This window comes from Phaenicophaeus curvirostris, chromosome 11 (assembly GCF_032191515.1).
Source record: "Phaenicophaeus curvirostris isolate KB17595 chromosome 11, BPBGC_Pcur_1.0, whole genome shotgun sequence".
Lineage (NCBI taxonomy): Eukaryota > Metazoa > Chordata > Aves > Cuculiformes > Cuculidae > Phaenicophaeus > Phaenicophaeus curvirostris.
In genome coordinates, this window is record NC_091402.1 from 14,969,178 (window position 1) to 14,997,147 (window position 27,970).

General features: G+C 42.5%; 1 protein-coding gene across 2 annotated transcripts in view; it reads left to right on the plus strand.

Annotated features, from left to right (window-relative positions):
• ARIH2 (ariadne RBR E3 ubiquitin protein ligase 2) overlaps window positions 1-27,964 on the plus strand; it is a 31,699-nt gene extending 3,735 nt beyond the window's left edge. The window contains exons 2-15 of one of the 2 annotated variants that reach the window (XM_069866062.1): window positions 29-375; window positions 13,060-13,127; window positions 15,270-15,333; window positions 17,248-17,395; window positions 18,108-18,229; window positions 19,132-19,241; window positions 20,174-20,291; window positions 21,776-21,826; window positions 21,923-21,944; window positions 23,470-23,621; window positions 24,694-24,837; window positions 25,186-25,254; window positions 26,214-26,297; window positions 26,589-27,964. In XM_069866062.1, coding sequence (XP_069722163.1) covers window positions 127-375; window positions 13,060-13,127; window positions 15,270-15,333; window positions 17,248-17,395; window positions 18,108-18,229; window positions 19,132-19,241; window positions 20,174-20,291; window positions 21,776-21,826; window positions 21,923-21,944; window positions 23,470-23,621; window positions 24,694-24,837; window positions 25,186-25,254; window positions 26,214-26,297; window positions 26,589-26,660 — 1,473 coding nt within the window. In that variant the 5' untranslated portion in view covers window positions 29-126 and the 3' untranslated portion in view covers window positions 26,661-27,964. The remainder of the gene's footprint in view (window positions 1-28; window positions 376-13,059; window positions 13,128-15,269; window positions 15,334-17,247; window positions 17,396-18,107; window positions 18,230-19,131; window positions 19,242-20,173; window positions 20,292-21,775; window positions 21,827-21,922; window positions 21,945-23,469; window positions 23,622-24,693; window positions 24,838-25,185; window positions 25,255-26,213; window positions 26,298-26,588) is intronic. The other variant, XM_069866063.1, reaches the window with a different exon arrangement.
• Window positions 27,965-27,970: the final 6 nt, after the last annotated feature.

Genomic DNA, 27,970 nt, shown 5'->3' on the forward strand with positions numbered 1-27,970 from the left:
AAAAAAAAAATCTTTTTCCCCCCCTTAGGAGACAGAACTCAGATGAAATCAAAAGAACGATAAAATTTGGAGGAGAAAAAGAAGCTGCAATTGCTTTCCTGGTCTGCAGTTTGACAGGGCATTAAGATGTCCGTGGACATGAACAGCCAGGGCTCTGACAGCAATGAAGAGGATTATGACCCTAATTGCGAGGAGGAGGAAGAGGATGAGGATCCTGGGGATATTGAGGATTATTATGATGGGGTAGCTAACGACGTGGAGCAGCAGGGAGCAGATGCCTTTGATCCAGAGGAATATCAGTTCACCTGCCTGACTTACAAGGAGTCGGAGAGCACTCTGAATGAACACATGGCCAGCTTGGCTGCCACGTTAAAGGTGAGGAAAGGTTTCTGCATTAATACAGGTGTGGATTAAATCTGTGATTGCAAAGGCAAATCCAAAGCATTGCATTAGATTTGAAATAAAAACTGTGGTGATGTTACTGTTGTGGGGGGTTGGAGAACGTTATTGAATGTCCCTGGTTCAGAACTGACGCAAACATTTAAAATTGTTGCACCTGTTTCTGGGGCCTGAAAAATCTTCCTCACTGAATGTTGATTCTTACCACTTTTATTTTTTCTTTAACAGAGCTGGGCTTCATGACCAAAATTCCTGAGTTATAGCTCTTTGCGTCAGCACAGTGCAAAGAGGCTGTATAGAAAAGAAACAAACCAAATCGTGAATGGTGCAGATCGGTACCCCTGTGTTTGAGATGTTAACTGACAGATGGGGAGACATGCTAAAACTCTGTAATTCTAACAAAAACACTTTTCTTTGTTGGTTCTGAGAGAATAATCATAGACTTTCAAAAGATCAGCTGTCATGCCAGGTATTAACCCTACTGTTGCAGTGACAGCAATTAAAGTACAATGAACTTGCCAGCTCTTGTAGTGACTAATTCATCACTGATGAGTCCCGCTTCAAGACAGCTCCATGGTATTATGCCCAATAAGACTTCTGTGAAGTTTTTTCTTTTTGCAACTGATTACTGTAGTGCAGAAGAGCAATAAAAACAGGGTCCCTCTCTGCTTTGCTAGTGTGCTTTGGTCCCAGTGCAGGTCATAGAAAAATAGTTTCCCAAGCTCTAGGTGTTGACATGGGTTAAAATTACCTATGCACCTACTTTGTAACAGGTCTCCTAGTGTCTGTGGTCCTCTGGAATGGCCCCTGAAAGGAAGACAGGTGATCACAGCATATATAAAAACACGTTGGATGGGTTTTGATTCCTACTCGTTTGGTCTGAATCAAGCCTTATTTAAAAAAAAATAGAGGGATCTCTTGGTCCTCATTTGCACATCAGTGTGTCCTATAGAAATAGTGTAACAGTAAATCCTGAAGACTGTAAAGCCTATAAACAATAGGCTCTAACATGCACCCATGCTTTTTGCTGCATCTCTGGCTGATTTTCCCATCTATTGTGCCTTTTCCCAGCATCCATCACCTCAGAAAATGAAGTTTTACTTTCTTGACTGTCAGACTTGTATTTGATTTCTTCAGTCAACTCTAAATACCTGCTATTCCCTACAGACTTTAGGAAAAAGGAAGCAAAAGAAAAGAACAAATGAGAGTAGTTCATCAGCATTTTTAATCCAGCTGCCAGTTGCTCTTGTTTCTTAGCAGTTAAAGATTTAGAATGTCTTTTCTGCTCCTTACCATTTGCCTTTAAGCGGAGCACCCTTCGAAAAGGTGACTGCTGCCATATTATTCCTTTGAAGTAAATTAACAAAAGCAATGCTTTATTTAGTTTTTAAAATCAGACTTACAAAGTCAAAATAAATTTTCTAGGAATTCTGAAGGTCTCACTGAGCAAATATTATGCTTGACCTGTAGTACCAACCTGCTAGCTCAAAACTGGCCCCAAACATGACCCAACGAGAGAAGATTTTAGATTCCAGTTGTATCAGGAATATGCCTGCGTATTTGCTTAAAAGTGAAGTACTACACATTTTGGTTTGTGCTTGAGAAGATAAAAATAAATTTGGGTAGAAACCTGAAAAACTGTGATCTCATAAGCCATACACCAAGTTTTTAGCTCTTGAAGAACCACATTAGCTCTGTTTGCTAGGAGCAGTCATGCAAGAGTTGCACTGTTCTTGGAAATGTGTCATGTATCTGCAGCATGTGCTTCTTGTTTCCTGGCATCCTTTCTTAGAATACTACAGCAGCCTTGTTTCTTCCTTCCCCTCTCTTCCCCTAAGGAAACTTGTCATTTTGTTGGTTTTCTGAGACAAACTGGAGTGGAAAGAATTTGCTTTGTATTAAAAAGCTTAGAGAAGAAGGAAATTGAATAGAACATGTTGAACTATTTGTTATCATTATTTTCCATTGACTTAATGGGTATGAATAAACAGGGACAGACTTGTGGAAGAACCATGTTAACTTCTTTCCTCTAATTTGCTCAAGCTCAAGCCTTTTTTTTTTTTCCCCTCTTGGAGACTACCTTTCATAATGTCTTGGGCTTTTTGGACAGTGATGATTGTTCTTCTGGAGCATGCTAGTTCATTTTGCTGATTTCATCTACTTTTCCTTGTGAGGGCTGGTGGTTGTGGAGTACTTTTCAGCAATAGCTCATATTTAAGGCAGAGTGGCTGCCCCTGACAGGGGAACATCAAAGTAAATTAAAGACCGTCTTCAGAAGATGCAATGTTGAAGGCAGTGCCTGACATGGTATCTTAGCAATTTGCTATCACAAGAAATGAATAGACTAATACAGTTCCCTAAAGCAAAGAAATATGAATGCAATAAATGGGCTGAAAGCCATGTTTGAATGTTCTGCCACTGCATGTTGTCTTTAGGTGATTCACTTTCTGAAAATCAAATTGGGAGGGGTCTGTATTGAGCGTGTTTTTTCTGTCACATACTGTCTACCTGTTTTTAAGACCAGAAACAGGTTTTCAGAGCTTTAAGTCCTCATACTTGCTGCTTGTACAGTTATTAGCTAATAACAAATAAGCAATGTTTCACTTGCTCTGCTCATTAACCCTCAACATTTCTCTTGAACTGTTTTATTCATCTAGTTCAGGCTGATTGTTGAATTCCTATTTTCTTAAAAGGGTCAGGGTAAAGGGTGATCTTCCTTGGAAACCCTGTTGGCTGCCTTTTTTTGTTCCTCGTGAGATGCAGCTAACCTTGTTCTCGCTCCTGCTGAAGCTAAACGAACAACTGAACAAGCCTTGGATTGGCTGACTGACTGCAGGTCAGGTGTGAATACCCTGTGTATGTTAGAAGTTTGAAAAAAAACAAAAAAACAGCCTCTTCAACAAAATGCTTGGTTTTTTATCTACCACATTTAAAGAGAAAAATCAGTTGAAATGTGTAGTCTGATAAAAGCATGAAACTCAGCATGTAGGTATACGCGTGCTCTTGTATCTCTTACTGTTATAGGAAACTCGTGCTTCAAATTCTTCTGACTTGATAAAAAGCAAGTGGGGAATTCGGAATAGGAAAAATTAGTACAAAGAAGGTAGAAGTACATACAACCAGCTGTGCTGTGTGTCAGGCCTGCAGCTACAGTAGTTGTTATCCCAGAACCATACTGAAACTGGAAGGACTTTTCAAGTGGCACTCTTAGAAGTCTCTCCTCATTTTTGTTTTAGTAAGAATTATGAGTGGATCCTTGCTTTCCAGGAAGAAGAGGAGGAAATGTTTGCTCCTCGTTGAGTGCTGTTAATTTGGAAGTCTCTTTGTGGAGGGTTCAATTAATACTCTGACTAAAATTAGGACAGGCTATCTCTGTTGAAACATGCCTGAAGAAAATCTCAAACTAGTATTTTCCAAAACTGCGATTCTTTGACCAAAAGGCCTGTGAACTGAAGCAGATCACTTCTAATTCCCAAAAAGGTCACTTAACCAACACTCATCACTTAAGGACAATACTCTTCAAAGCAGAGTGGCATCTATTGCCCGCAGATCAGCAAAGGAATTTACAGGAGTTCTTTTTAAAAAGTAGATATCATCATAAAATCTAGTATCTTTCCAAAACAATGTGCTAATTCTATAGTAGTAAGTTTGTTTTCAAGGTAACTGTCATATCATCACTGAGTGATGTGGGTCCTGGAGTAGCAATGTCAGTACATGCACACAAACAGTATGATACTCAACAGTTGTACAAACGGAATTGACTCTGTCACTGAAAAGCGAATAGGTGTGTGATGATGTCATATTGTTTTTGTTTGTGAATGACACTTCCTGGTTTTGCTGAGGGTCTCTGTATAAGTCTGAAATATCTGTAATGTTCCAAATAACTGTCAGTAGTTTCTCTGTTTCAGTGGAGAAATGGATCTTTCTGGGTTTTACCAGATTTTTTGAACTGCTGATATAAGCAACCAGATAAAACCATTTATGAAAAAATGTTACCTTGACTTCAGGTCTCTTTAGAAGTTTTAGAACTGATCAGAAAATAGTTTGACTGATTTGCAGTCATGAAGAAGCTAACATGTACAGGGTACCAAGGAAAGATAGTTGTGGTGTTTTACAGGCAATTGATACTGGTGTAGTCTTTCCACTAAACAAGAACGAATTGTAAAACTTAACTTGTAATTTTCAGTTCACTAATCTGAATAATCTGTTAATATTTACCAGACAGCAAAAAGCCTACTTCCCTTGCTCCTTGAAATAACAGCTTGCGATGTGGTTTTTAGCCCTGTCACGTAATCAAACACTTGGTAGATGCCAAAAGTATTTGATGTCATGACATAGTACTGAATCTGTTGATCCATGTTATCATTGCTGATCTTTTGGAGATAAACCATTTTTCTCATTTATTCTTGCCCACCTTCCTAATATCACAGCTTTTAATGCGGCCAAATTAGTGTTTGCTCATGAAAGCACGGCACTCTGAAACTTTTCCACACGCTCAAATTGCGCTGACACACAACAGTTAGTTTGTCGAGCTGCTTGGTGAATGCTGGCACTGGTCCTTCTCAAATACCATCTTTAGCAGATCCAGAGTCATGTGCATGGAGATTGGCAGCCTCTATGAGCAGCTCTACCCGAAGGAGCTGGCGCTCACAGAATGCCTGTTCAACGCGATGGCAAAAAGTCCGTAAAGAGCCAGATGTCAAGACGCTGGCGTGTGTGCCTCCCTGTGTCACCACACAAACCATGACCAAGCGTGTGGGGTGGGCTGCTTATCTGAGCAAACCTGCAGCATTGCATAGTCATCCTTTCTTATGCTGTAATGACTTCATGAAACTTATATGCAACGTAAGATGACAGTAATGAAAAGCTGGCTGCATCCGAGTCCCTTAAGTATGCAAGAAGTATTAAACCCCTTGAAATATTAAAGTGCACATGGATAAGAACAGAGTTTGATAAATTTATGTTCAAAGTTGGTGTCCGTAAGAGCCAACATTTGGTGAGTATTGGTATATATTAGCAAACAGTAAATATTTAAATATAATTTATTATAAATGGTAGACCCTGATAGGCAAATATAACTTTGCCACAGAACCCCTATGGTGCTGTTTGGCAGTGATTACACACACTTTCACAGTACCTGTAAACTCTAGATTAGTCAGGACGTGTAGGTTTATATCTGTCCTTGTTCTGTGTTCTCATATCAAGCCAACACTATATGGGCATCCAGTGTGAAGTTGTAGCCCGTAGGAGCACAGACGTTTGAGGTGTACCTTTGTCCTTTACCTGCCTTTTGTTCTTAAACAGAAAGATCCTGGAAGTTGTGCCATACGAGAGCTGTGGAGCCTACCAGATTCACAATGCCTGTAATTTAGTAGCGTGTTAAACATGAAGAGGACATGAAGATGGCCATAACTGTCTTCAGTGTGTGTTTTATTTTGGCTCCTAAAGGTCTTTTTTTTTTTTTTTCCTAAAGGAAAAAAAAACCAACCGAAACCACATAGTAAGTTTTTGTAGCCTTCTGGTCAGTGAGATAAGAGCTGGCAGTAGAGCCAGGCCTTGCAACAACTTCTTGAAGTCATTTGAGGAGAGAAATCAATTTTGTTCCTTATTGCTCAGGACTGCTGAAATATTCAACTTGATTAGAAAAATGAGCCACAAATGTGGAGGGTGATTATAGCCCACACACTTCTTTGTGATTCACGCCTTAAGTGCATCTTACAACCAGTACGAATTGGCAGTGAGCAAAATATCTATTCACAGCTGTTGATGAGTATGGTCTTGGTGGGAGGTAGAGGCAAGACATAAGTCATTAAAAATGCCAAAACAGTCTTTTTAGTAACTGTTCCATGCTGCAAGCTGGACACCACAATCACTGGCGCAGCTGAAGTGCATTGCCAAATTTGTGTGTTGTACCTGTTAAGGATGGCACAGCAGCAATGGCGTATGTTGTATGCTATGAAACTGTTTTACAAAGCGGGTGTTCCTCCTTGTCATCTTTTTAAAACGTAAGCAAAATTCCCTTAGAAGCTGGAATAGTCAAGTTGAGGACTATGTTATTTGGGACTGAATGGAGGTTACTCACTACAAAATTACTGAAGCTCAGTGTGTGTGTGCTGCTGTGGCTGTGTGCACGCACCAGTGCTTTCCAGTTGCACTTGGCTGCCCCTTGTCCTGAGCCACCAGTCACGATTGTGTGGATTCAGGTTGTGACCTGCCCTTTGCTTCCTCCCTGTGTGTCCTCCCCATCCTTCTTTATATCAACCAGAAAGAATGTTCTGGTTTGAGCTAAACTAGAATCTGTTTTCCAAGATTATAAAAATGATGGTAAGAACCACCAGGCTGGGGCTAAACCGTGACCAAGAATTGTCTGCTTCACCAGTGTTTCACTAGGAAAGCAGCTGGGCAGGGTCTGAGCTGAGCGCAGCAGTGGGGTTTGTCTGGGGTTTCACAGCACGTTGGGAGTGCAGTGCAGTGTGCACTGGGCACTGATGCTCTCAGACACTTTATTACATCGGAAGGAATAACTCCGGTGTGTACAGCTGGGGAGTCCCATGTCAATGTTCTAGCCGTGTGCTCTCTTGCAGCTTTCTCGCTGCATTTCTTTCTCTCTATATCTTTCGAAGAAGAAATCTCATAGCTGTTTTGTAATAAAGCCTTCTGGCAGACCGTCTTGCTTAAGTCTTTTTTTTTTTTTTAATTTATTTCTGGATCTCCTCAGGAAGAATAGCCTAACAGCTTGAGAAATACGTATGTTGAGATTTCCTAGCTGAGTCCTACTGATCCTGCTTGTTGGCAGCTGCAGCTGAAATTGTTGCTGTCCTGCGTAGGAGAATGGATGGATTAGAGCAATATGTAAGTGTGGAGAAGGAGTTTAGAATATAACCCAAGATCCCCTTTCTTTAGTATGTGGCCAGCTAGATTGTGCACTCACAGCTTCACAGACCCTCAGTATTTGTCATTCCCAAACTGCACTGTGGCTCCTAAATATGCTTCTAATCTTGCGAACTGACACTAGGTCTCTACGTGCCAGAGGCTGAGTGACGGAGTGCAGATCAAAACCCTGCAATGAAGCAGAGCTCTTGTAGAGCTGTTTGTCAAGACCTTCCAGTGATATCATGACTGCAGATACAGACTATAAATTGCGTTTCTTTCCCTGGTGAAGCCTGCACTCTGTAATCAGGAGAGGGGCTGAAATATCAGACAAATTGTAAGCGAAGCTGTGAGTGAAACCTGAGATGGAGGGCTTTTTCTCACATTTTTTTTTAAGGTTGGTTGAACAGAGAAAAAAAAGCGGGGTGCCTGATTTTGTTGTAATGTTGTCCTTTTCGTTCTGATAAGGGACATAAATCTGAAAATAGCCCTCTAATGCTCAGAAACCTGTAACAGTTACAGAGGGCTTTGCTTCAAGACTTTGAACACTTGTGTTTATGGCCAGTGACGTTAATCACAGCTCAAGCTCTTGCAACTTCATGAGTTTTCTACCAGGATTGTGTGTTGAAGCCTGCTTAAAAGAGGGGCAGATCAAAGCTAAGGAGCAAATGTGGTCCAAAAGAAGCTGTTGTCCCTTTGTTTCTTTTTAAATCCTAATACCTCTGCAGTTTTCTGCATAATCGTCCAGTGAAAACCAGAGCAGTTGGATGTTTTTTCCAGTGGGACATGGAGGGAGTCAGATCTATTTTCTACAAGAGAAGTGAGTGTAGAGTAGTATTTTGTCCATTTGCAGGTCACTTTTTTTACCTCAGTAAATAAATAAAGCCTGTCTGAAGGAATTTTGTTTTTCAGCAAAATTATTTGATACAGAGTACGGTTTCTTTCTACCCTTGTGAAGAGTTTGAGAGTGTGTTTTTAGAAATTTTGATGCAGCACACAAACTAATATCTTCCCAAGTTCATCCTTTCCTTGTAGAACTAACAAAAACTATTCATGGATTAAAAGAAATGCTTCTCAAGGTTAATCCTATTTGCTTAAATCTATTTGTACAAAACCCTTTGATTAGGGGAAACACAAGAAATAGAAACTGGGTTTCTTTATGCCAGGTTTGTGTTCATCTCAGCCAGACATTTTAGTGCAACCCTGATTGAACATGAATTGTCAGCTCTAAGCAGATCATAATATCTCCAACTCATTCTGAATTGAATCTCTCTGAGAATTCTGTGATGATTCTTGTTTTAAATTCCTGAAACCATATCTCTGCAAAAGTGAGGATTGAAACACACCTCCAAAAAATAGGCCATCCCTTGGAGAAAAGTGAAATGAACTCATGAGATATGCATGCAACATCAATATGCATGAGCAATTTCTGTAGAATATAAGCTCTACAAAAGACAGCAGTTTCTTAGCTTTTAGCAGATATTTCTGTCTGAATTAGCAACTGTCAAGGTGGCATGGTTGAAAAGACTTTCTGCTGTAGGTAGGTAAAACTTCAGCTCTTTAAACAACTTAGTTTATCTAGGGAAGCATTTTGAGACAGAGTTGTCTTAGAGCTCTCCAAACCCAGCATGGTACCTGCAGAGCTGCTTTGCAAATTCTTTTGCTATTGTCTTGTCCTAGACCGTGCCAGACTCTCTCTCTCACACTTCAGAAGTGTGAAAATTTTGCTTATCTTGGAGGGTAAAGAACCCAGGAGATAAACAGAGGTAGAAATAAGGAAAAAAAATACTGTGCTCTCTTCCAGACACTGAATAGATGTGTGTTTAATGCAGTGGCGTTACTTCTTTGTTCTACTTACAGAACCTAATTTTGTCCAGTACTATGTAAAATTTTCAGACTTCACAACTACTGTAGAGTGTTTCTCTTATGCAGAGCAGCTTCCTCTTGGTATCTTCTTGTGTGCACAGACACTGAGCCTCTTTTCCAGTGCAGTGATCCATTTCTTGCAATCAGGAGCCTTCTGTCACTAGGAAGGCAGAATTAAGCTGATTGAGTTTGGAAGAGGCTTCTGAATTGACCAAATTCCTGTTTTAAGGTGAAGCTAGCAATTGCAGATTGGGTGAGATCCTCTCTTCAGCTTTGCCACCATATCGTAAAGAAAGAAGCCTAGTCTTCAGATTTGGACTGAGCCAGTCTTTAATCTTAAAGTTTTAAGTTGATGGTGAAGAAACAGGCAAATGAAAATGAGGAAAAGAGAATTTTTTTAGTGTGACCACTGCTTTCAGCTTTCATCTTCTAAATTCAAATAAATTTAATCACAGCTAGAAGAGTTCTGGAGAAGTCAGACTATGTAGAAGTACTGGCACAATTCATTAGTTGCAGGTAGAAACTAAAATAGAAGTGCAGCACCTAGAATATGTGTTCTTCTGCTGTGTGGTCTGTAGAAGTGTGTTACTGAAGTGACCTGCTGCCACCAAGACACCAAGTGGGCTATCTCACTGCCTGGTTTGAGTCCTAGTATTCTGAAACAAGAATAGGAAAGCTGACAATCTATTAAAGACATCTTTTTTAATTTGTGTCTGAGATGAAGCATTGTTGTTCCTGGATGACCTGAGCTTCTGGTGGCACCCGGTGACTGATGGGGGACTGAATCATAGCTCTTTCTGAAATGTTTTGTAAGTTTGTAACCTTTCATTGCGTGAAACTTCTGACTGTCCAGGAAATGCTGTATTGGACAGTGTACCTGAAGAGCAACCAAGGCTTCTTTCCTAAGCTGCAGGGCTGCAGTGGGTGCGTATGAAGGGGGCATCAGTGTCTTCTAACTGAATAGTTGAACCTGCATTATCAGCATCTGTACATTGCTTCTCCAGTACTGTAAGGTAATGGATTATGTACATAGGGAACAGACTTCTGACTGCAGTGGTATTTTTTCCATGCTCAGCATGTTTTCACTCCTGCTTACAAAGAAATACTTCAATTATTCTGGGGTGTTATTGTGGAAGAACTGGCTGACTTGGTACAATCATTCACTCATTGTGAATGTACAATCATTGAAGAGGCTGGGGAGCACTGCTAATCAATAGAAGCAGGCTTTTGTTAAACACTTGTTTTTCTTCTCATGCTTGTTTTCTTGAATCTCTCCGTTAGTGTTGACCTCGATGGTATTCACGTTTGCCTTCTGAACCATCAGGCTTGCTGTTGGTGAGCAGGATGTAGACTGCAATGTGATGAGACTCCACTCGGCAGGCGTGGTCCCAAGCCTCATCAGTTATCTGCTCCTTTCCCATCCCTCTTTCTTACAGTTTCAATGTTATCTATCTTTAACGTGTGAGAACTAGTACTTCCATGCCAAGCATACTCTGGGTATGTTGCTGCAACAGTCTGATTCTGGGTCTTCTTTTTTGCCAGATCGATATGCACCAGTCAGGTAGTGCCAAAAACTTCTCTGCTTCGGGCCTTTTGTGAAAGTGGACCCATGTAACGAACCTGGCTTATGAATTTATGAAAATGTTGTATTCTTGGATGATTATATGACAAAAGTAATTAAATAAGCACTACAGTGGTCCAATCAGTGCTTGCAGTTGGAGCAAAATAGAAATGGTCACAGAAGCTTTATTATTCTGAATGTACTTGATTCCTTCTCCAGGAATAAGTAACTGCATGGGGTTATGATATTGCAATAGATGCTACACCTCAGGCTCTGAAAATCCAACTGAAAAATACTCATTTTCATATGTTAGATATGAACTTCCCATTTAAGTCTGATGGTTTGGTTTTTTCTGTTGGGATGGTAGTTCTTCCTTAGTTCTACTAAGAAATAATTTTTTTTTGCTGTTGGAGAATGATTCATTAGCATGTGATTTGCATTTGCAGGAAGCCAGTCTTGTAGAGACCACATTCCTGATGCTTGTTTGTTTTACAAAAGTGAAATGCAGATGTCTTCCTTGTTCGAGCAAGTCAGAGGTGTCTGTCTGGGTCTGCCAGGCTGGGGGCTTAAGCTAACAACCCGTGCAAGACTTTCAGTGGCACTTCATCCATGCAGACTGCACTTGTTGGCAGCAGCAGCCCTGCGTGCCACGCTCCATCTAGTCCCAGGCGTCTCTGCTGAGAGGGAGGACAACGCTGCCTGGGCAGCCTTTGTTTTCTGAGGGTCACATCACTGGTAAAGTCAAGGAAGGAGACATACCAGACCTTACACAGCAGGAGCTAATGCTTCAGTTCTTCTGGAAAAAGAGATTATTTGAATATTGGAAATTTCTCCTGTATTGCTGGGATATCTTAGTGGCTAGCAAAGTGAACACATTGGAAAGCAGAGGCAGACAAAAAAAAAAACAACCAAAAACCTTTAAAAACCTTGGCTGCATTGTGTATTGGTGCTACGCCGGTTTAGCTCACTGGATGAACTACCCAGCTCTGACAAATGCCAGCGTGGGCCCAGGGCAGTATCGTGTGGCAGGAATAGGTCAGTTGTGTTGCGCTGGGAAACTGCACCTCTTCGGTGGGCAGATTTTAAAGAGTAATGAATGTGCTGCCCCTAGGTGTGCAGAGGGTTTTATTGGGGTTGCTGTGTATCTGTATTACCGGTACATCGGATTCTGTGATTCACCTGCAGCAAGAATCAAGAAGGCTTATGGCTTTTCAGCTCATGATTGGGATTGACAGCTTCTCTGGGGAACAAAGAGCTCTTCCTGCAGCTGGGATGGAAGGAGTTTTGGTTTTCATATGTATAGTAGAGAGAGAGAGGTGACGTGGTGACAACTTGGCTGGGAGTGCAGGAGGTAAAGCCCCTTCATGTCAGAGGGTGTTTGAATGCATTGAGCTTAACCAAGGGCTTCCTAGCACAGAGAGGAGTGAGGAGGCAGGGGTCATGAGCTTTCCAAATCCTTCTGGAAGAGATGTCTTGTTTGCAGGAGACCTGCTTTATGTGAACTCCATGGGCCTGAGTCAGGCATGAAGGGGTCAAGAGGCAGGTTGAAGGTCCGTCAGCTCAGCAGTTGCCTGTGGTCTTGGTGGGTACAAGCCTTTTTGTGCTATCAGACCAGTCTATTTTATTCTGAAATAAACTAATACACAGAAGCAAAGGAGAACTTGTTCCCCCATGCCCTTGTAACATGACTTTAAAAGTCATGTTGCAGTATTCTAGCGGGTGCTCAGGCTAGCGTGGACTGTGTTAGTGCTTGCCAGGAGTCCACGTAATGCAAACAACTCTGCATGGAAATAGTCCCTGTCACAGTAGCTTTCCATCTTCCCAGTCCAGTCCAGCGTGTAGCTGTAGAAAGAAATTTCTACAGTGAAGGCCTTGGAAAATGGTTTTGGTTTTTCCCCCACCCTTTGCTGTCACAGCATGCCTGCATTCGCAGCTTGTTACTGCTTCTCCAGCTCAGTCAGTGGAGTCTGTTTTACCCCAAGGTGCCTGCTTTGCACACTTAACATGGACCCTAATCCCACTCTGGTCTGAGACTCTCAGGTGGTGACCACGGTCAGGACTGGATGTGGGCCTTCCATGAGCAGTTAAGCTAATCCAGTGAATTCATGATTCTTTCCTCTCTGTACTGTTGTGATTAAGTATCCGAGTTCATTTGGGTGCATCCATGCTTCATTTTAACCTGTGTCTTGCAGATGCACTGACTGTGAACATTATGTCTAGTAGTTTAACGGGTATTGGATATCACTGGGGTATTGTACTGCCTTTGTACAACTTATTTTGTAAGAAGGTCATAATCCTAAACAGATGTGTGGCTTCAAAATATGCTTAACTTGACTTTTTATTTTATTCTATTTTCCACCTAGGTATCACATGCTGTTGCAAAGCTAGTATTAGTTAGTTTCCACTGGCAAATCTCAGAGATTTTGGAAAGGTAAGTTTAAATAGTCTTCTCTCTTCTATGCTTAGTGCTTTTGCCCCTTGCTTTGCAAGAATGCACAGGGTGGTCCATAGGTGTCTTTTTGGCAAGTGTCTTTGAACCTAAAAGCAGGCCATACAGTCTATTTGGGAGCAGAGGAAAAACATTGTTTTGTTGAGGCTGCATTGCCTGTCAGAAATTTGTGAACAGGGAGAGAGTAGAAGTGGCAAATGTCTTTCAGTCTGAGGAATTATCATCCTGCTGGGAACCCTGTAGAAGCATTTAGCTTAAACTTTGAGATAACAGATTGAGAGTGCTGCATCTATATTTATTTATTTTAACAAATATAAAGGTAACATACGTTCTGTTTTGAACATATGAGCCATAAATCTTGAAGAAGCACTGAACCTATGCTGGTGTATTCTTTAGTGTTACATTTGCATTGAAGCTTTTGCTCCTTCGGACCTTAAGTGATGCTTTTTTCTAAGCTGACTAACATTGAGAGAATAGGAGACGGTTTGAGAAAACCAATAAGTGCAGCCCCTTTGTGGCTTGGTCAGTGTCACTGTAACTAAGTCCTCTAGCTGATTTCAAAAGGAGGGTTCGGACTCTACCCAAACATATACGGGAAGCGTGTCAGGAGGCACTGCTGTCTGGCAGCCCCTCCAGAAAATACTGGCTCAGAACTTATCATTGTCTGTAAACAGAGAGCACATCAGTCTGACTCATTCTGCCATGCCATTTTTTGGCTCTGTAGCCAGCAACTTCATCCAGAGGATGTATGGGAAATGCATCCTATGCATGGATATTGCTGCAGCATCTGTTGTAACTGGCTCGTTGGTTACCAGGTGTTGAGGAGTTTTTAGACCAAAATGGGTATGGATATTTAAACGTGCACAACCCAGCTTTTGCACCAGAATAAAAGCTAACTTTGCAGAAGAAGCAGCTACTGTAGAGGACACGCTGTCCTTAAGGTTTCTCTTTGTAATATTAGGAAGTTGTTCTGCCTTGTACTCCTCTCATTTCTCATGCCTAACTTTCCTCGGTAGTCCTTGATTTGTTACTTTGTAGTCTATCAATTTGTAGACCAGAATGCTCACATAGCTGTTTTCTATGGGAAAGTATAATAGTGTATGTAGCTAATGATTGCTTGTTGCTAAAGGAGAATTGTCCTATCAGCTTGTTACACAATAGCTTGTTTCACCTAAGTTAGGTATAAAAGTGTGTTATGAACTTTGATTAAACGGCTTCACTTGATCATATTGGTCGTGTGTTGTCCCTTATTCCTCCGCAACCAGGCATCCTGTGAAAGCTTTACTCTGGGGAACGTGGAGGGTGAGATTCCTGCTCAGGGTGATTTTGCAGGTCAACTGATGAGATTTAAACAAGAGGAAGTTTGGGGAAGGATCTACTTCTAAAGCTCTGACTTTGCAAGTTATACTGCGGTTGATCAGGTCTTCAAACATCTGTCTTGGTACAAAGTGACATTATTAAAGGAAAGCTCCCTAGTACAACTAAGAAGTGCTAGTGGAGAGGGGGGATTTACAACATTGTCACAATAGTGATGCTGCTGTTTCTGATCGTCTAGATATAGGCTTTCCTCTGCAACAGAAATCACAAACAGCAGAACACATTTAATTCTAAGGCTGCTGATAGACAGCTTCATATGCCTAAAGGGTGATAATCTGTCACAGAGTAAATACTTGACTAGATAACAGACTGGAGTCAAAGTGAGACCTAATCAGGATAGCTTCGTTTTACAAAGGAATAGGAGACAGACAGGAGCCTCACTGGAGTGCAGTGCTAATACAGGCAGTGCTTCAGGAATGCTTTAGGAGTGTGGACAGAAAAATCTTAGCTTCAAAAATAATTTTTCAGGGAAGGGGGAGAGCTGTAGAAAAATATTCATCAAGGAGTACGAGGGAAATTCTCATCCATTTCTCTTTCTGATTTTGAAGAAACTCTCATAAAGTTCTGTTGATGAGCATTCGGCTCGCTGTGTGGAGGAGCCTCACACAGGACACATTCCCACTTTTCTTGTGGTAACCTACCCTACCATTTGCACAGAGCCTGTTATTTATTCAGAGGAGAAGGATGAATTTAATAAAGCAACATGTATTCAGAAATTGATTTGATCGTTTTTCAATTGCCTTTCAGGCACAAGTCTAATGCTGCCCAATTGCTAGTAGAAGCACGAGTTCAGCCCACCTCATCCAAACATGTAAGTATGCTAACTATTTTGGTCTGCTCCCTTGGCAGACACCTCTGGCCTGAAGATTGCGTTACTAATGGCATAGTCTGTCCCATATTAACCCTTTGTAACCTCAGGTCCAACACCCTAACTCAACGATGGGTTTACTTTTTAAATGGAAATGTATTCAAGAGATGTCTTAACTTCTAAATAGCAGCTTTGCTATTGTCTTGCAAGTAGTGTTCATGAATTACTTGCCTCAAGAAAATTAAGCTTTTTTTTTTGGCGTGAGGGATGGTAAGCAATGGAAGGAGTGGAGTGCTTGGGCTTGGCTACCTCTTCCAAATTCTGCTCTCTCTGTAGAAGACAGTCAGGGAAAGCTCTGGCTGCAGAGAGTGAACAAAGCTTCTCTGTGGCTGGAACAGAGTATTTTTAATATTTTTCTTGAGATAATTCTTTGCTGTGCTGCTCTGCTCAGGGATGCTCAAGCCAAATCTCACAGTGATGTTGCTGCTGCTGAGCCAGTCAGTACTGATATCTGAACCAACAGCTTGTGTTTTGCAGCCAGGGCTACATAGGTCTACTGGTTTGGGGTTTTTCCCTTTAAGAAGAAAACGTCTTGTTGTAGTTTACAGGTTTTGTTTACAATAGGTGACTTGGTACAATTCACAGTTACCCCAGATAACATTGCAATGTGTCAGATTTTGAGTTAATAAAAATATTACATCTGAGAAACACTCTTTGGGCTGGGGGGAGGGGAGATTTTGAAAGCCTGATTTGGCATCCGAGCTGACCTGTAACTAGCAGGGGGTGAAAATGATAAAACAGCTGACAGGAGTAAGCTTCATGGACTCAAAATAAATTATCTGCCTAGAGTCTAGAAAAAAAAGCTTTGGTATTTGAGGTAACTGCAAATAAGTCCATGTATTTTGAGATTTGCCTGAATCTTTTATCAGCTGTCACTTAAGTATTCTCCACTGCAATGGAGATGTAATCTTGACAAACTTGGTTTGGTAGGTGATTCATTAGAGCCTTTTGGTATGTGCTAGAGCAAGTTGCTTTGTGCTTCTGCTCCTGATGCAGAATGGTGATGATTTGGGAGCAGATGCTCATACTGTAGAGCAATTGGCTCTATACGGAGAAGCTACAGTGGTGAGCTCAGAGGGACAGCCTTGCTGTTCGAGTTGAGCAGTCGGTGTAGGCAATCAACACAGTTGCAGTTGTAGTGAATCTTGTTCTTGTCCATAAGGGCAGCTGTTTAGAACAAAGTTGCTTTATTTCCTTTTTCATGTGGTCATGCTATAAAACAAGCTCTGTTGGTCATGTGGCTGGGTATCGTGCTGCTGCTTCTCTGTGTCTCTGGCATGCAGAGCTAGGCATGGAAGCTGATGACTGCCTTGTACAAGCTTCTAGAAGAGCAGCAAAGGTTTAAGTAGATGAAAAGTGATCATACGACTTCTTGGTGAAAGGGGAAATGGGGACGTAAAAGCAAGGCTCTTCAAAGCTGTTATCACTTCGGTGATGTGCTAGACCTAGTTCTTCAGGTTCCAGGGGTGAGCTGAGATGTGTTAGAGGCTTGATGTGTTGTCTAGGAATTAGTTCTGCGCTACCTGAGGGGAGATCCAGACTGCTTCCCAGTGGTTTAGTGAAGCAATAGCAGGATTATGCCTGACTTGAGACAAACCCTCTAATCCTTTTCAGATGAAGGGATGGTGCCTGCTTTGTCAAATGTGGCATGGGCGGAAGATAAGAGATGCGAGGTGATGGTCTGTCAACTCCTTCTCCTCTTTGCATATACACTTTGCACCTTCAGTTGCCTACCCTCTTACCCAAAATCATTTTCCAGTAAAAGGGCACTGCTAAGCCTGCTTCCAGCGGATGAGATGAGAATACTCGGGAGCACTGGGATGCTTTCACGGTAATGCTGATTTGTCTCTCTCCCAGGCAATGGTACATTCCTCCCATCACTGCGCAGTGTGCATGCAGTTTGTCCGGAAGGAGAACTTGCTCTCTCTGGCTTGTCAGCACCAGTTCTGTCGCAGCTGTTGGGAGCAGCATTGTACAGTGCTCGTCAAGGATGGTGTCGGAGTCGGTGAGTTTAAGGCAGATATGGTACAGGGTCTCTATTTGTTATGTTGACCGTTTTGATGATGACTGGCTGAATTGGTCTAAAACATCTCTGTAATGACAAAACAGAGTGTGGAATGAGTATTTGTGACAAACTTAATTGAACTAGTGATCACTAATCTGATTCCTTGGTTATTGTTGGCATACCACCGGGACAGCACTTACTCCTGCCTATCAAAACATGCAAGCTGATAAATCCATGCACGGCTTTTCTTCTCTCGTGATCTTGAGAGCATGATTGTAACAAGTTAGAAGCTGCGAATCTGCTGCATTTTGAGTTTGCATCTCTTGTGAAGTGTTGTTGCACTGCCCCAGAGTGCTTGTGGATGCAAGCATCTGTTCCCTTTGTTTTGGGTAGAAGACAGTTGTTGCCAGAGTTGCTTTGGGCTTTTCCTAGCCTGTCTTCCATGCTGGCATGGCAGTAACATGCAATTTTTTACTTTAAGTGTCTGACCTTGAGAATACCGGTTGAAGCGCTTACTGGTCCTGGATGCACATGTGCCCTGTCATCTTTTGGTGAAGACAGTTGGGCTTCAGCCTTTCAGCAGCCCAGATTTGTTTCACAGTTGTGTCCTACTTGCACAACAACAGATAGCACCCAGGAAACTGTGTTGAACGCTCTCTGTGCAGTCACTTCTTAGTATAAGTTGTGGTGAAACATTGTTTCCTCCTCTCAGGGGTCTCCTGCATGGCTCAGGACTGCCTACTTCGGACACCAGAAGACTTCGTGTTTCCATTGCTGCCTAGTGAAGAGCTGAAAGACAAATACAGGCGCTACCTCTTCAGGGACTATGTGGAGGTATAGGGGTTTTTTCAGTTTTAAAATATACTGGCTTAATTCACTGATGACTTGCAGAAATTTTGCTTGAAGTGCCTTGCATCTTTGATTAGAACTGCAGTAACTGCAGCAAAATTGTCCCTGATAAACATGATGTGGCTGCTTCTGTAGGACAGCCTCACTGATAAAATGCTCTAGCAAGTTGCCAGGGTAAATTCTGATGTAAGGTCACCGAGTAGCTCCTTGGCTGGTGCTTGGCTCTTTTCCTGAAGCGGATTTCTCAGAATGTTGCAGCTAAGAACTGCAAACTTCAATCTGAATTTTAAAGTCCTTCTTGCTCTTGCATAGATATTTTAGTCTCTCATCTTAGCGTAGCCCAACTGAATTGGCTTTCTCAATAGCACTTTATGTGAGGTCTTTTGAAATAAAAGCAGCAATCGTTAAGATTAAACGTGCAGGAAATATTCTGGTAGCTGGGAACAGACTGGGAACACTCAAGAAGCAGCGAAGGAGTTTAAGAGTGGTCACCTCTCTTCAGTAAGAGATCCTTTGTGAGGGAACAGCCACTACAAGAGATCAACTCAATACATTCTGAGGCATAAAGAGAGGACAAGGAAAAATCTCAAATGGAATAAAATTGTTTGTTCAGTATCTTGGTGGAGTCTTATGGTTGTGTTACTGCACTAACCTGGTCTGTAAACCTCCATTTGAATTCTCTCTTCTAGAAAAGCTGTGAGTAACTGACACTCCCTTTCCTCAGGTGGAAAAGGTTTGTCTGCTCTGTTAGCCAAGATCTGGTGACAGTTCTCACTCTTTTTCACCAAGAAGTAACTGACTTGTGTATTTTTGAGGATAGGCGTGATTAAACTTGGATAATGCTCTTCTGCACCCACTGCTGACTGACCACCTTGGTATGTTCGCAGAGCCATTATCAGCTGCAGCTATGTCCTGGTGCAGATTGCCCTATGGTCATACAGGTACAGGAGCCAAAAGCCCGGCGAGTGCAGTGCAATCGTTGCAATGAAGTGTTCTGGTAAGAAACAGAGAAGGTTAAAGATCGTGGGGAAAGTCTGTGCTGTCCTCAGAGCTACTCCATTTGCTTGCCAACAGGTTCAGTCTGTTGAAATATCTCAAGTGCTGCTAGAGTTGTTTGTAATTTGAGTTAGCTTGAGTAATTGGATGCTCGGGTTCTGACTTCTGCAGGTGGTCAGCCCTCTTCTTGCTTCCTAAACGGCTTGGAAGTTGGGTGTTCTGACAACCAGGGAATGCAGGGCTTGGGTAATGAAGGAGTTACAAATCTACCATTCTCATGCTTGCCTCAGTTACAAATGTTAGTACAGTCCAAGTGACCAGTAGAGATTCTGGTAATGGATGTGGCCTCGCTGCTATCTGCTGGTATTGAGTTTTTAAGTTTATTACATATTTGACTCCCGGAGTGTCTGGCATATGTTTCGGCTGGTGTGAGAATACATTTCTGCTGCATAGGAACACTAGTGTTCCTTCTCTGACTTCAAGTGTATATGGGACCAGAGCAAAAAGACAGCTTGCGGGGCTGCTGAAATGTCTTCTGCTCCGGCGTATCCAGAATCACTGCTGTTGAGAACGTCTGAGGAGCACAATACAACAGGTTTAGAGATGCAGGTTGCTGGTGTCTCTATGCAAATGGCCCTTACTCACCTGGTGGCAATCAGCTCATGCTAACGCAGGTGCCTTGATAGCTACCACTGGAGTAAGGCTACTTGTAAAGCCACTGGTAGAAGGCCTCAGGTCACTCTCATCCTGACTCCAGTTTCTGAACAAGAGGGTCAGGGTTTATTGGAGCTCAGCCTTAGTCTTTCACTCTAGCAATGCACATCCCTTACCCATGCTTGGCCTCCTAGATTTTGGTCGTCACTGGGGAAAACCTCAATTCTTGAGTCACTTCCTTGGAAACTGATCTGTCTTTTTTTCTTTCTTCCTGTTAAGCTTTAAGTGTCGGCAGATGTACCACGCACCCACAGACTGTGCTACCATTCGGAAATGGCTCACCAAGTGTGCAGATGATTCCGAAACAGCCAACTACATCAGCGCTCACACTAAAGATGTAAGGACAAGCACCTGCGTGTCTTTTTTTGTCCTCTAGCCCTGCCTGGGAAGCAAGATACACCTCCATACGCAACATAGCATTGTGTGCTGCTTTTTCACAGACTGTGGTTTCTCACAGCTTCCTCAGCACTGTTATAGAACAGAATTGAATGCTTTGGGAACACTTTGTGCAGAAAATCCAGTTGCTCTCCCCTGGTAAGGACCTGGTGGTCCTTATTTCAGACCTGGTGTGAATGTCTTGGGCAGCCAGGTGTGCTGCCTTCCCATGGGGAAAGGAACTGTGGCTACTTCAAAATGATCAGTGGAGATGTATTTCAAATGAAAGAAGAGAATGTAGTAAGATTAGAGTCAGTATCAAATAATGCATTGTACTGTTTAAACCTGAACAGCTGAGTGAAGTATTGTGTGCTGGAAGATGAGGGAGATAAAGTCTAGATTTGGCAAGGAGAGCAAAATAGGGTAGAAGTAGTCTGTAAATTAGACATTGAAGTACTTCTAGTAGATTTAGACCTAAGAAAAAGAAATACTATTGCATATTGTGCCCTTTAATAGTATTACTATTTCCATACATGAAATAGTAATACATATTGTGTTGCGGATACAATACCTTTATCCTCTAGATCAGCTGTTGCAGATTGGAACTTCTGATGTCTTTTGGGGATTTGGTGGCCTGACTGCAAAACAGTTCTTAGCTGGCTTTTGTTCTACCCTAGCCAATGGCAATTGTGACAGTGCTATTTATCTGCAAACTTCAGTTGTGTTAAGAAAATTGGTACTTAGATAGACTAGAGATTTTAAATTCCCTTCTTACTCTGGAGAAGGTATCAACATGTGATGGCATTGTTTCTGCTATGCTCTTTTGTAAAATAAGGTTCTGGTATATTGAGCGTTGTCCTGGCATACATTTAGCCTGCCGCTAACGTTTATAAAAAGCAGCAAAACTCTTCTTTGTACCTGTACAACCCAAAACCATGTAATTGAACTTGACACTCCAGAGCATCAGGGGCCTGGTGATGGAGCGAAGTATACAGCTCTCCCTGTGGTCAGCCGGATTCCCTGCAGCTAAGCTGTCAGTGTTAGTGGCTCCTGAAGGTGGGGCAGAGTGCTGATCCTCTTGTGGTCTAATGAGCTGCGGAAGCTGCTGTCATATATGAACTAATTATGTCCCTGTTCCTGAGCAACTGCTAAATGGTAGCTCAGTAAGACCTTCCCTTTTACAAGGAGTAACAACAGTGAACTTGTTTTCTTGAGCAAGCCGTCCCGTGCTGCTATGTAACTTCCCTGGCTTTGCCTTTCTGCCTCCTATTTAAATGGAGCTGTCAGGAGTTGATGAGAGGCAGGGTGCATCTGTGTTAACGTTCTCATATATGCATATTTAAAATAATAAAAAAAGCTGGAGGGGAATAATCATGCAAGTATTGTCATTCTCCAGAGGGCTGCTAGAGATAGAATTGGATCTAACAACTGCTTCTGTTTCCCCAGTGTCCCAAGTGCAATATCTGTATTGAAAAGAATGGAGGCTGCAATCACATGGTGAGCAGTTCCCTGAACATGTCAGACCTTCCTTGTTCTTCCTTGTTTTTTCCCCCACTCTCCACTAACCAGTGGCTCCTGTCTCTTCTTTTTCAGCAATGCTCCAAATGCAAGCATGGTAAGTAGGATTTGGAAACAGTTTTCTCTGGAATGTTTCTTAGTGGTGGTGTTCTTTTTTTTCTGTGATGTGAAGACAAATTGTAAACATCAACTGAAATTTCCACATAAACCCCCAGTAAAAGGTTAACAGGATATTAATTACAGACTTGTGTGTGATAGTGCTTTTTTTTTCCCAACTGGCTGTGATTGCAGCTGGGTTGTAATTCGGTGTTGATTTGGTTCCCTCTCCTCGACATGTCCATTGTATAAGAAGTCTCCATCTCTATCTCTTCATTAACAGTGGAATCCATCTCAGAGGAAAGCAGTAAATGCTTTCCATGTGCTTGTATTTGTCATCAGCTGAAAATAATGGCAAAACTGACCCGTTTACTCAGATCACTTTAAGTCCTTCTGCTTAATGATGGAAATAATAAGCTTCAACCTAGATGAATCTGCAGTAACTGTGAATTGTTCTGCAGAAAATTATCAGTTGGACTTCTCAGTCCACCTCTGTGCAATTAGCAGCCTGAATGTCTTTGGCCCATTGTGTGGTCCCACAAAATGACAGCCAATTCTTGCACTTATCTTTTCATGGCAGAATTAATTTCTGTTGCCTTGGAGCGAGATAGCTTGTATTCAGCCCTCTAAGTTGAGTGCACCACTAGGAAATTTTATAATATCCAAACCTTATTTAGAAGATAATTAAAGATTACTGTCCTCTCTCATTTCCTTTGCTTTGGGGTCCTCAGCAGCACTGGACGTGATTTGATGGAGCTGTCACAAGGGTGAGCATGCAAGTGCCAAGGTACCATGGTGATTAGCACTCGAGAAGGCTGGTGAACTCTGGAAATACAATTTCAGTCTCTTATTATGAGTAACACAGAAGTGATTCCTATGTAGCAACTTAATCTCCATCTTTTTTTCCTTCCCAGCAGAACACTCACAGCCTCGCTCTGAAATCAGGAAACTGTTGTGCGGGTTTTGCTGTTTCTCTCTTTCCTCCACTTTCTTTCCCATTCAGTGGCTCCTAATTTGAAGTGTCATAAACCACTGATACCTGAAGTTACCTGGCTAGTTCCCTCCTCAAGAGAACTGAAGGCAGACTTTATTTTGCATGAGTTACTTCGCTTTTGGATTTGATTGTTCATATTTCATTCAGCCAGAAGTCTGCATGGGGTGGTTTGCCAGTGGTGGGGAGGACGCACCTCACAAATAAGGCTGCAGCCTGCCTCTTCTTTAATCTAGAGTGACAGCCTGTGCAGGGCGCAAGTACGGTTCTGCCAGTCAGTCTTGGTATACAGGATGCAGTACTTCAGGATTTACTTTCCGTTGTTGCAGGGGAGGCTGTAAACTGAAAATCTTCAAGACAGGCTGGTATTTTGGGCTCACTATTGTGTTCCGTTATGCAAGATAATACAAAATGTGTATGTTTCTTGGCTTAGCAGAAATATCTGAAAACAGGTGGGTTGTGTCTCCTGAAGCTTTTCTCTCTCAGGAGTTTTTTTTCTGTGCATCACAGTGGGTTTTTTTGCTGTTTTCTGCAGACTTCTGCTGGATGTGTCTGGGAGACTGGAAGACTCACGGCAGCGAGTACTACGAATGCAGTCGGTACAAAGAGAATCCTGATATTGTAAACCAGAGTCAGCAAGCACAGGCCAGGGAGGCCCTTAAGAAGTACTTGTTCTATTTTGAGAGGGTAGGAGACATCTCCTTGGCCAGAGCTGCTGTAGCCTTTTAATGCTCCCTGCCTGGTGCAAAGGTCATTGCCAGCAATCTCCGTGCAAGAAACTGCCCAAAAGAATCTGTGCAGAATTTTCAGGCCCTGTTGTTTTTCATTCAAAATCCTGCCCAGCAAGTCCTGTCCCAACCAGTAATGTTGTACCCAAAGCAAATCACATTCACTCCTGTATTTCCTTGTGCTAAAGAAAATCAGTATTACCTGTGTGCCACTGTACTGTTTTACTGCAGGCTGAGTGCTGCTGCAGTAGATAGATATTGCTCCTGTCATTTCCTTCCAGGATCGGGGAACATCAGCTCTTTACAGTATGTCTTTATGGAGACAAAGACTAAAGAAACTGCCATGCTTAGAGTTCCATTGGCAGAAGCAAAGTTTTCCTAAAATTTCATGTAATTACATTTTTAAAAGTTGCAGTCAGAGCGTCTCTGTCCACACAGCAGGCTCGATGCACCTGGCCATACAGTGCGATTCTAGAGCAGCATCTCTAGAAGAGTACGTGGTAGAGGTTCAGTGCTGCTGCACTTCAGTTTCCCCATTAAAATGAGTTTATTCTTCACACCATGAGCCAAGTCTTTTGGTAAAATAAATGTGCTTATTCCTCAGTCTCCAGAACAACAGGCTGTGAGAAATAGCCCTGCTTACAATGTGCACATAGATGCTGGAGTTCACTGAGCCCGTGTTAAATGTCAATTTAAACTCTTGACCTTTCTATAGGAATTCCTTAAGTAGGAGAATCGCCGTTACTTTCCATCTTGTTAGACACAAGGTCATTGTGTGACCAGAAGGGATTCCCACTCTGAGGAGTTGGGTTTGCTCCCTGCTCTTTGCTGTTGTCAGTCTGTTGAATACAGCCTCTGCTGCTTCCTACGGGAGATGCTTCCTCGCTGTTCTTTCCTGCAGCGTGTCTTGCCTTGCTGGACTCCTACCCCACTTCAATTTCTGCTTGCTAGAGCTTGTGCTTTTGCAGCAGCAGTATTCTGGTCTCATGCTGTTTTTTCTTTCCCTATCTCCCCACCCTCACCCCTTGCAGTGGGAGAATCACAATAAAAGCCTACAGCTGGAGGCACAGACGTACCAACGAATCCAGGAGAAAATCCAAGAAAGAGTTATGAACAACTTGGGAACGTGGATAGACTGGCAATACCTACAAAATGCTGCAAAACTGCTTGCAAAGGTGGGTAGTTGTGGCTTGTTTGGCACAGAGAAGAAAATACGCACCAGAACGCTAAATTCACAACACCGAGGGAAGAAGGGAATTCAGGAGTTCTGGGTATGTGGGACAGTACCTCTGATCGAGGACATGAACTTAGCCAAATATCATCTGGAAGTGACCTCCATGAAGTTATACTTTACTGCACAACTTCTTCCAAAGAAGGTTTAGGAAATTCCACTCTGAAGTGTCCAGTTGTCCTTGTAAGAAGGTGGCTTCTTAGTCTGTAGTGGTCACACAAATGTGACTCTGCCAACTTCCAAGTCTGAGACTTTTGTCCTTTTTTTCTCTCTTCCTCCCACTCCTCAACAGTGTCGTTACACCCTGCAGTACACATATCCATATGCCTACTACATGGAGTCTGGTCCCAGAAAGAAATTGGTAAGATGTTTTGCTCTTTTTTTTTTTGTGCTGATAGCTTTTTGAGGTGTAGCTGGCAGCATGGTGGGCTGAATTCCAGAGCTTGGCAGTGTCTGAAATGTTAGTCCTGAGTTTGAGGCATGGACAGGACAAATAATAGGTGGATTTGCACCTTTCCTCTTCACTTCGAGATGACCAGCAGCTCGGTCTTCTGATACATTATTTCCCAGGGCAGCACTGCACTTTCTCTAACACACAATTTATCCAGAATGTTTTGAGGCTGGAAAAGTGTGTTTGTTCCTTGGTAAGACTTGTCACGGTGCTGTGGGCCATATCTCCCGGGAAGAGCTGCTGGAGGATAGCTTTTCCAGCCTCCAGTCAGGGTGTAGCTTTGCTTTTTTTATTCCTGCTGTAAGTTCCTTGCTTGCTGGCTTGGAGCATCCCATGGGCTGGGCTTGTTCAAAAACAGCCCTGAATTGACTGGAGACGTTGTTTCTTTGACTCGATTATCCAGTAAAACCTGTTATCCAATCTCTCCCCGTAGCATCATACATATTCTCTGAGGCTGCCAACAGATGTTCTGGGTCTGACTGTGCCAGTGGAACAAGTTACTGCTCCCAGCAGCGGGTAACAGTCCCCGTGCCCTGCCTGCAGAGCTGATCACAAGAGCATTTGGTGACCCATTTATGGCAAAATTAACTGAGTTAGAAGATATTTGTCAAAAAAAAAAAAAATTTTAAAAAAGATATTTGTTTATAGTCTGACTGGGTTAATCTTGAGTAATGCAGATTGGGAAGTTCTTACAGAAGAGACTCCTGGAAGGCGTCTAGCTGAAGGTGGATAAGGAGGAGGCACAAACCTGCTCTGCCAGCACAGCTGTCAGAAGAACACATTTGTCTGCTCCTCAAGTGTAGCGCGTGATACAAAACTGTTCCACTAAACTAGTTTCTTGTTGCTGTCTTTACTTTTGCTCTTTGCAGTTTGAATATCAGCAGGCCCAGCTGGAAGCTGAAATTGAAAATCTCTCATGGAAGGTGGAGCGAGCAGACAGCTATGACAGAGGGGTGAGTGTTCCTCTTGCTTGAGCCTACTGGCCAGATTTTGTTTGTTGGGCTTGACGCTTCTGCAGGAGCGCTAAGGCAGTCAAGTGAGGGTTCTGGGAAACTAGATCAAAAACCTCACCATCTAATCAGCAGATGTTTTAGAAGTGGAGTGCTCGCTGCCTTATGAGAGAGGAGGGAAGGCTGCAGTGAGCCTTGCAAACTGAAAGAGGACCAAAAAAAGCTCTGGAGGAGCTGCGTGTAGCCCTCTGGTGAAGAGCAGATCCTAACAGTTTCTACCTTCTCTTCTACCAGGACTTAGAGAATCAGATGCACATAGCAGAGCAGAGACGGAGGACCCTGCTGAAAGACTTCCATGACACATAAGACAGGAGGAAGTGACAAAATGCAGGGGTGAGAGCAGCAAGTGAAGTGATGGCAGCTTCACCGGTATAAGCAGGCACTGCCTCTGGGAGAACACGGCCAAGGACAAAGCCACCCCTCCCCTTGCAAGTCAGACACATGCAAACACCACATCTTAGTCCAGTTTGTTCTCTTATCTTTCTGTTTCTGCCAGGCTAGAGGCCAGAGTTCAGATTGGCATATTTCCTGGGACATTTCCCTCCTGACCGTGTTGGTTTCAGAAGGGGAGGGAGTTTTTCTCTGAAAGGCTGTTAATAGTATTAGATCATTACAATTTATGTAATTTTCAACGGTTGTACAATTATACAGGCAAACTTTAGAATAACACACAACCCTTTTTGAAAATAAATTGGCAGTGGAGTGTTTTTCCTTAATCTGCTTGTAAATTTAATGGGATTTTTCCCCTCTCCCCCTCCCTTCCTCTGACCTCAAAATCCTCCTGGGCACTGAAGGAGGTTACAAAATATCTCAAGGAGATTTCTCCATGCTCTTTTAGAGGGCATTGTAGCATTGGCGTTGCAGGAGGAGAGTGGCTGGTGTTAAGAGTGGCTGCTGCTGCGTCTGACCCAACAGTACCTGCAGTGGCCGTGATTTAGGATGATGACATGCGACATCTCTTTTCTTGTAAATCAGCTGTGCAAAATCCTGCTACACGAACAAAAGCAAACGGAGGAATCGTAGGGGAGAGACCAGGTTAACACGAGGGGATAGGCCTTGAGTCAGGTCACGTTCTACATTCGATTCTACATTTGATTTAGGTCTTCCATGTAGATTTTTGCTTTACTCATTTTTGTGGGGAGGATGTTGTATTGCCAAAGTGAGTGATGAGGGAGTAGTAGCATACAGTTGTTAATCAAGGCTTGGGAATTTTGCAGAGTGAAACAATCCATGTTATAACAGTGCCATGAAGCCTGGTAAAGATTATTTGTGCCTGCTGGGTAACATGGCTGAGAAAATTTGATCCCATGCGTCAAGGTGAGACTAAACACCGGTATATTATGAGGCAGAAGGATGATGTGTAACACACTCCCTGGCACGTGTTGGCAATGTGGGCAGGCACCTGAATACAGGTGCCCTGCTTGTGCAGTGCCTGCACCAAGCCAGGCAGAAAATTAACTAGCAAAATTAATTTATTTGTATATTAGTATTGATACTGGTGGGGACTTATCAGAAAAAAATTGATTGTTAGGAGCATGTGGAGCTTTTTTATTAACATTCTTTTTTCTAATGTAAAATATACACTAAAATAAAAATATGAAAACCTAGTTCATCTT